The sequence below is a fragment of the Melanerpes formicivorus genome, unplaced genomic scaffold (assembly GCF_026170545.1).
Source record: "Melanerpes formicivorus ecotype bairdi unplaced genomic scaffold, bMelFor1.0.p_v2 SCAF_3, whole genome shotgun sequence".
Classification (NCBI taxonomy): domain Eukaryota; kingdom Metazoa; phylum Chordata; class Aves; order Piciformes; family Picidae; genus Melanerpes; species Melanerpes formicivorus.
The window spans coordinates 38,120,032-38,128,913 of record NW_027142355.1 but is presented as its reverse complement, the minus strand read 5'-3'; the positions used below and the strand labels follow the sequence as shown (position 1 = coordinate 38,128,913).

Genomic DNA, 8,882 nt, shown 5'->3' with positions numbered 1-8,882 from the left:
CAAGGATCATCTAGTTCCAACTCCCTGCTGTGGCCAGGGACACTTTCCACTCAACCAGGTTGCCCAGAGCCACATGCAGCCTGGTCTTATAAACTTCCAGGGATGGGGCTTCCGTCACCTCCCTGGGCAGCCTGTTCCAGTGTCTCACCACCCTCATGGTGAAGAACTTGTCCTAATGTCTAATTGAAGTCTCACCTCCTTTAGCTTGGGTCCATTCCACTTAGTCCTATCCCTACCTGACACCCTAAAAAGTCCCTCCCCAGCTTTCTTGTATGCCCCCTTCAGATACTGGAAGGCCACAGTAAGTTCTCCTCACTTCTCTTCTCCAGACTGAACAGCCCCACTCTCTCAGCCTGTCCTCATAGGAGAGGTGCCCCAGCCCTCTGATCATCCTTGTGGCCCTTGTCTCAACATCTTTTCTGGACACTGATGGTTTTCCCTTTACATGGGAGGTAAAGGTAGATTTGCAATCCACTTTAGAAGATACCCAGGTGGTTTACCCAGGAAAGCTACACACATAGACAGAACTATCTTCTTTATTATAAAGATACACTATGAAGAACAAACCTGAATGTATACTGAAGCTTGTAATGGTACATGCCAAAAATGTACAGTACTATACATAAAAGTGCATTGTCACAACAGATTAACAGTACATTTCTCTTCCAGAACCGTGAGATTTCCATGTTTTAACTTGTTCTTTTGAGAGAGTGGAAGGAATGCAATGGGAATGCAGCCATACACAAACAGGGAAGGATGCAATGGAAATGCAACAGTACAAGAGCAAGGCTAAAGCTCCTCTAAAATTTAAAGGCACTTTCACATGTACATACTACAGATGTACATTGACACAATTAGGTAACAGTCAACAAGCAGGAAGCTACCAGTACTGCAATTTATCAAACTTGACAGTAAAGGACAATACTGATCGGATTAGGTGTGCAGGAGTTACCCTTTTAGTACGTCTGTAGTTGTAGCAGTCTTTCCTGTTACATATCCACCTACTATACTTTTAAGTATCTATAATAACCATCAAACTACACATTTAACTGGGTGAATGCACTTAACGTGGAGGCATTCACTAAATGCACTGTTTCTAATATTTTCTTTTGCTAAACAATTTCTAATATAAGCATTATGGAGTCCAGTACAGTTATTTAAACATACAAAAAGAATTCCCTATGCGATTTCAAGATACAGGTAATCCATCTCAATGACGCCAGGTGGGTGACTTGGAAAATGCCAGACTGAAACTGCATGGAGATGGGAGCTGAAATTCCAGTTTGTTCCACTGATCCTAGTAAACTGGGGAGCTACTCAAAAGTATCTTCTGGTCCCGACCAAGTGAACCCTAAAGACCAGTGCTGGGCTGCAGCTGGGGCCAGCCTGGCGCAGGCGCTTGCCCTGGTTAGGGTTAAGGTCGGAGAGTTGAGAGGGCTGGAGGTTCACTGATGGATGCTGCATGGTTTTGCTCTGGTGGATTAAGACTCTGCCTCTAACCTAGAGGTGCATGAAGCCTGTGGCTGGCTTGAGATGGGTTTGCAAATACCAGGAGCAGTTTGGCAGCTCATGGGGTACTTTTAAACAGGTACCAGGTGTGAACACCTGGGGCTTCATGTTACCTATCTACAGGGTGTAAACCAGAGCAGGAAGAAGTTGCTCCTATAGAACAGGAAACTGCTCCTGTCACCTCAGTAATGATGTCCATCACATTTTGTCACTACACTTCTCCCCCCCCAAACTCAACTGTTTATGTACAGGGAGTGGTTCAGCTTCAAGCTTTCCAACAGCAAGGCCTTAAGAATACATGGAAAGACAGCTCTTAAAGCCAGCTGTACTCCTGGAGGTGACCCACAATAGATTTCTTTCCCCATCTTCTTAGCTGAAATTTATTTGATGGATTGGAAGTCAGGAAAATACGTTCACAGAAACTTGTTTTATGGATTGGAAGTGGGGAAATTGTTCACATAACTGACTTTATGGATTGGAAGCCGGGAAAATATATTCACAGAAACAATATTATGGCTTACTGTTGCAATGTGCAAACCAGCTGTACATGTAGCTCACACCTAACAGAGTTTAACAACAGAGCACTAAGCAAAGTTGACAGTTGTCACTCACACAGACATAAGGAAGGGACTGATTTCTGTCATTTGAGAAAATGAGGGGAAGAGGGGGAAAAGTGGTTATGGAAAACCTTAGTCAGCTTGAATCTGGGTGGTAGAAACTGCCTGTCCTATGAGTGACCCCTGCATTACTAGCAGGAGGGAGTCTCTTGTGAGAGACGCCCTTGAGAGTCTCCCTGTCTTGCTGCTGTCAGCATAACCAAGGATGTGCACAGCGTTTGCACCGTGCAAAGCAGCCAGCAGAGCCAGGTCAGCTCAAAACCCTTGACTATTACACCTCAAATCATGTCTTTAATTGGGTACGGAGCACTAAAGTCAATGGGATACTTTGCTGAACTCTGTAGTTGATCCTTTTAATCACCCAACAGCCTGCCTAATGGACCAAGAGGTTCATGTACTCCCCAGTGCCTAGCTCACTCAACTATGAACTTCAATGAATGTAGCTTTTGTGAGACATGTGGCATGAGGGAATGAAGGCCTAGCTTCATGGGAAAAGGTATAGCAGAAGGAGCTTCTAGATGCTATCCTTGAGGTGTGCTTTAGCTGTGACCTAGAATGCTGCTTGTTATTGGTGAGAGCAATGTGATCTCCACATCTACCCAGAGTTTGTCTATAGTGAGACTGCCAACAGCAAAGCTAAAATTTGGTGCCAGTTATGAGACTTGTGAGGGCTTGGTGGCTTTTGTTTGTTGTTGGTGTTGTTTTTTTCTTAATGTGTCTTAAATAAGAAATGTGGCCTGAGATGACTTAAACTTTCCACACAGACACTTAATCCTCACATGCTTCATTTTAGCTTTTTACTAACCTTCTGGAGGTTTGGTTTAGTGACCTAAAAATGAGAGATCCCACATCCCCTGAACCCCACCCCTCCCCTTAGTTCTGTGCAGGATCTGCTCTTCTATAGCTACAGTAAGATTGTGAAGTATGGTACACCTTGGCAAGCTGTTTGTGAACCGTGTTGTTTTTATTACAAATGGTGCAGCATCAACTTTTCAAGTAAGTCCATGTCTGTCTCTTTGCTTTTCCAAAGGATGCACAAGCGTCCAGTTTTCCTTGTAACCGAAACCATACAAAATACAAATGCCCACGTCGACGCAGCTAGTTTCAGACAATACATTCAAAAACACTGAAACCCAAAGCCTCTCCAGTTACACACATGAACAAACGCTGCTGTGGAGCCCTGGCTTCTATTGTTAATCCATCCCTTCTCCCTAGCATACCCCAGCCGGGCACTGCGGGTGGCTGAGCTCTCTACATTGTGCAAGATTTGTCGGCCGGACCCTGGGAAGGAGGGGAAGGCCCTATGCTAGGATTTGTTTTTGGAAGAACAATAGGTTTTGGCCTAAGAGCAGGAGGTTTCAGCTGCACTCCCATTCTAGGGGCCACCATGGGCTTGAAAGTACTCATGGTGTCACTGGAAGAACTAGTGCTGCGGCGGATCTGAGGCTCGGAGCTCCGTAAGACCACGCTGTGGAGAGGGCTGAGCGACTCCGTGGAGGTGGCAGGAGTGGGGGAGTTCTTCATCTGCTCCAGGGTGTCCAAGACCACGTCGGGGGCGTGCTTGGCCGAGCTCTGCCGCTCCAGCTCACGGAGCTCATTCAGCGCCGTGTTCATCGTCTCCTCAATATCCTGGGTCAGAGCACAGAGAGAGCAGCACGTCATCCAATTGCTACCCAAAGGAAACCACCAGAGGAGCAAGGGCAGGGAGCAGAAAATGCAGGAATTACTTTGCCAACCATCCTTTCTTTAACAAACAACAGAGTGCTATTTCCACCACGTTTACTGAAAGACACCAAGACTCCACTACCTAAAAGGGGGCCTACAAGAAGAATGGAGACTTGACAGGGTGCTTGGTTGCATGGGTTAGTTGATTAGGTGGTGTTGGATGATAGGTTGGACACGATGATCTTGAAGGTCTCTTCCAACCTGGTCTGGTCTGGTCTGGTCTATTCTATTCTATTCTATTCTGCCAGAGTGTTCCAGTAACTGTCTTTTCTTAAAGGCACAGCCTAAAACAGTCACAAGACTAAATAATCCCATTAGTCTGAGAAAGACTTCTTCCAAAGGCCTGCAGTGAAAGGATGAGGGGCAAGAGCTTCAAACCAGAGAAGAACAGATTAGACTGGATGTTAGAACATGAGGGCAGTGTAAAGATTTTGGTCCATTTGCTTACTCAGCTAACTGCTCCCCTCATCTAGTGCCTGAGGTGTCTGGGATCTGTATTCCCTCACCTGGTTTTGTAAGGAAATAAAGCTTGTGTGCCTATTTGCTCTTCCCTCCTCCTCTTTCTCTGAGTTAAATCTTGAGTAGAAAAACCCCTGCAAGATTTTTTTCAGCAAGCTTATCTAGGAAATTATTTTTTCATCAGGATTTCTGGCACAGATGCTGAAAGACTGCACCAAGACATGAGTTTACTACTTTTCAAGGGTACTGAGGTACAAATATGATTTAAAGTATCTGGTGTTCCCTGCTTCCTCGCAGTGAATTTCATGTATCATAGTATCATAGTATCAGTCAGGGTTGGAAGGGACCACAAGGATCATCTAGTTCCAACCCCCCTGCCATGGGCAGGGACACCCCACACTAGATCAGCCTGGCCAGAGCCTCATCCAGCCTGCTCTTAAACACCTCCAGGGACGGGGCCTCAACCACCTCCCTGGACAACCCATTCCAGGGCTTCACCACTCTTATGGTGAAGAACCTCCTCCTCACATCCAGCCTGAATCTCCCCACCTCCAGCTTCATTCCATTCCCCCTAGTCCTATCACTACCTGAGATCCGGAGAAGTCCCTCCCCAGCCTTCCTGTAGGCTCCCTTCAGATACTGGAAGGCCACAATTAGGTCACCTGGGAGCCTTCTCTTCTCCAGACTGAACAGCCCCAACTCCTTCAGTCTGTCCTCATAGGAGAGGTGCTCCAGCCCTCTGATCATCCTTGTGGCCCTTCTCTGGACACCTTCCAGCACCTCCATATCCCTCTTGTAATAGGGGCTCCAGAACTGGAGGCAGTACTCCAGGTGGGGTCTCACCAGAGCTGAGTAGAGGGGGAGGATCACCTCCCTTGCCCTGCTGGCCACACTTGTCCTCATGCAGCCCAGGATCTGATTGGCTTTGCGGGCTGCAAGTACACACTGAGAGCTCCTGTTGAGCTTCTTGTCCAGCAGCACCCCCAAGTCTCTCTCCTCAGGGCTGCTTTCCAGCCAGTCACTGCCCAGCCTGGATTTGTGCCTGGGATTGCCTCGACCCAGATGCAGGACCCTGCACTTGCTGTTGAACCTCATGAGGTTGGCTTGTGCCCACCTCTCCAGCCTGTCAAGGTCCCTCTGGATGGCCTCCCTTCACTCCAGCCTGTCTGCTGCACCACACAGCAGCAGTTTAATCAAAGTCTGGGCTGCCTAATGATCATTAGTCTAGGCATAAAAAAATAAATTAGCTTAAGCCAAACACCACTGTATGTGGTTCCAGGAAAGTAAATAAATAAGAGCAATATAAACCAGTGACATTATCTGCACTTTCTACCTCTAATACATGGTTCAGCTTTCTGACCCAAGCATGACAGTCCCCGTTCGATCCCTTGTTGGAGACAGAGTTTGAAAACCAACTATTCCCAATGCACTCCATTTTAAAAGTGCCAGTGTTGTTGTAAAATACTTTTGCAATCATATTGTCCCCTCAGGGTGCCCCTAGTAATCATTTTATCCTGCCTAGACAAAAATGTGAGTTCTGAAGGCAGCAGTGTCTATTTGCTCAAGAGCTGTTACCAGCTTTGTACACAGAGCAATTTGATGATTGTTGTGCTCCCTGTTCCATCCTCCTCACCTCTTCACTGCCAGGAATGAGACAGGTGAGTGTGCACACAGGGACAGGATGATTTATGCAGGTCCAGCATCTTGCACATTATGTTTTTAAGCACAACTACAAGCATCAAATCCACACAGGGTATGAACTATGTATCTGAACTATATTAAACCTACACAAAATCCACAAGACCCTGATATATAAATCTGTGCTTGGAATGACAATACTTGCTACTAGCCAGTGAGAGTACTCTTCTGCATACCATAGTAAGGAGAAATAACTGAACACTAATGACATGCAAGTTAGAACAGACCAGCTTTCATCAGAGCCCAGTGATTTACGTAGCTGTTGTAATCACACACTGTCCTAGTGCGTTGTGTGGCAGAGGCAATTTCATTCCAGTATAAGGGGAAATGATTCCTTCTTATTGCTTCTGCAATGTCTATTCCCTCTTGTGCAGCTTCTCTCCAGGATCCCTTAATGCATCTCCTCTTGCACAGAGGCTGCTTGGAAAGCTGAGCAGGGTATTCTCCTTCAGACACGTTCCTGGCAGTGCAGTGCTCTGAGACTCGCTCCTCAGAAAATCAGAGTGACAGCAAAGAAAAAAAACTGACACAAACCTGAGCTATTGACTCTGGATCCAGTGGCTTATGGTCATTGAAACCTGTGTACTGGCCAGATGATGTAGATCTTCTGATTGGAGGGCTATCGATCTTCTTCAGAGAGTCGTGCCTACTGATGTTAGTGAGACTGCCGTGTCCAGGCCTGCGTCGCCTTTCGGGGCTGTCGGCATTGAGGTTGCGGTTTTGAAGGAGGGCTCTGGGACTGCAGTGAGTTGCCAGGTTGGGAGAGCCTAGCTCCATGGTGGAGTTGGAGAGAGGGTGAGGGGGGTGTACTGGGCAGTGACCATCACTGCTTCTGCCAGGACGTCTTAGAGGAGGTGGAGGTTCCGACCTCTTTCTTTGCCTGCACCAATGAAGAAGTGGTTACAGGTCAAATTGTAGTGAGCCACCATAAGCACGTGGAGAAGTAATTGCTGTGTCACTTGAGCTGTGAGCAGTACTACTGAGCACATTTCATGCTCAAGCTTACCTTCCTGAGTAGACATCAGAGTGACGGTCAGTGGGAGAGTTCATGTCCTTTGATGATGACTTGTCCTCGGTTATTGGTCCGCTGCTGGCCTCACTGTCTGCTTTCTGGCTCAGTGTATCCGAGAAAGTATCATCCCTGAACAGAACACATATGGTGAGACAAAAAGTCAGTGAGCTGTGACAGAGAGCACCTTGGCACTTCCAGATTTTAATCCTCTTAAGAAAATCAGGCCTGCAGAAAGAACTGCAGCCCCTCCCACGTCTCCAAAAATGGCTATGATCCTTCTGTTTACTGAGCTCTTTACATTTCATGTGTAACCTTTCTGTAAGGAAGAACTTTATCATCCTTAGCAAAGCACATACTTAATACTGTAAAGAAAGAGCTCAGGGTTGCACTTCTCCAGCCCTCATTATTCTCACCAGCAATTACTACTAACAAACAGTCAGATTAAGATAGGTGCAGCAGCATCTGTCTCTTAATGTAGTGGGAACATATCCATGAACAAAGTAGCTTAGCCCAGTAGTAACTTTTGATTAATAGTTGTCAATTCAGGGCAGTGAAGACAGAGGCATCCTGCAGAGAAGACAAATGTTTCATCTATCTGAGACTTCAAACCGTTTCCCGTTTGGAAATGGCTTTGCTAACTGCTTTAATGTGTTTTTGCACCCCATCAAGAATCTAGTCACACCAGACACTGCTTACATATCCTGCACCACTATGTACTGGTGAGGGACAAGGCCATCAATGCCATTGTGCCTTCCTTCCCACCAGTCTTCAGATGCTCGGTGGTAGAGCAGAAGGGAAGCTCCTTTCTTGAAAGAGAGTTCTCGTGCAGATCTTCCAACGTAGTCAAACTTGGCTATAGCTTCTATGGGCTCACACTCTGGGTGGGGAGAGAAGAACAGATATCAGATTCCACCCTGGCTTGCCTGAGTTCCTAAAAGCCATTTGCTGCATTTTCTTAGTGCTTGTTCTTACTGAGCAGAGGTGTCAGAGACAAGCTGAGCTAAGGCAGACTTCAGGCAGTAGTTATAGTATGTCCCTTACAAAGAAACATATCAATCTGTGCCCCAAGTGTGAAACATCTGGGTTGCTTTGCCAGCTGCAGAAAACATACCCACCACATTCAAACATTGTAATAGCTGCTCCTGGGAAAGAGGCCTCTGCCTTCTGATGCAAGGGCTCCTTTCTCACTGGGGTGTGGGATGGAGGCCAGGCAAATAAGACTAAAAGCTGGTGAGGGACTTTTTAGGGTGTCAGATAGCAATGGGACTAGGGGGAACAGATCCAAGCTGGAGGAGGGGAGACTGAGATTAGACATTAGAAAGAAGTTCTTCATAAGGGTGGTGAGACACTGGAACAGGTTGCCCAGGGAGGTGGTGGAAGCCCTACCCCTGGAAGTTTTTAAGGCCAGACTGGATGTGGCTCTGTGGGCAACCTGATCTAGTGGAAGGTGTCCCTGCCCATGACAGGGGGGTTGGAACTGGATTATCCTTGAGGTCCCTTCCAACCCTCACAATTCTATGATTCTGTGATTTCCCTTCACATGAGGAAGGACACTGCCATGTGTGTGTCTGAGATTTCTGATATTCACCTGATGGGTGTGCAGGTCTAGTGAGAACATCACAACAGTGAAGCCTAGTGCTTCAATCTGCTTCCTTAACAGCCTTTCTCAGTGAGGCAGGCAGCACCAGACCACCTAAGGATGACCCCACTGCAGGGGCAGTCCATGTGGCCTGAAGTTGCCAAAGGCAGCTCTGCTTGCTCCAACATCCCAAGCTGCTCTGGTTTTGCAGGGGAGGCTGGGCTTTTCTAAAGGCAAACATGGATTACATCAGTCCTGGCTAATCTTCTCTCAGTGTGCTGAT

At 46.9% G+C, this 8,882-nt stretch overlaps 1 protein-coding gene across 3 annotated transcripts in view; it reads right to left on the bottom strand.

Moving 5' to 3' along the window:
• Window positions 1-526: 526 nt before the first annotated feature.
• Window positions 527-8,882, bottom strand: part of SRGAP1 (SLIT-ROBO Rho GTPase activating protein 1) — a 187,065-nt gene continuing 178,709 nt past the window's right edge. For 2 of the 3 annotated variants that reach the window (XM_068170431.1, XM_068170436.1), the window contains exons 19-22: window positions 7,717-7,897; window positions 7,015-7,149; window positions 6,543-6,888; window positions 527-3,755 (exon numbers count right to left, since the gene is read on the bottom strand). In XM_068170431.1, the coding sequence (XP_068026532.1) occupies window positions 3,378-3,755; window positions 6,543-6,888; window positions 7,015-7,149; window positions 7,717-7,897 (1,040 nt within the window). In that variant the 3' untranslated portion in view covers window positions 527-3,377. The remainder of the gene's footprint in view (window positions 3,756-6,542; window positions 6,889-7,014; window positions 7,150-7,716; window positions 7,898-8,882) is intronic. The other variant, XM_068170432.1, reaches the window with a different exon arrangement.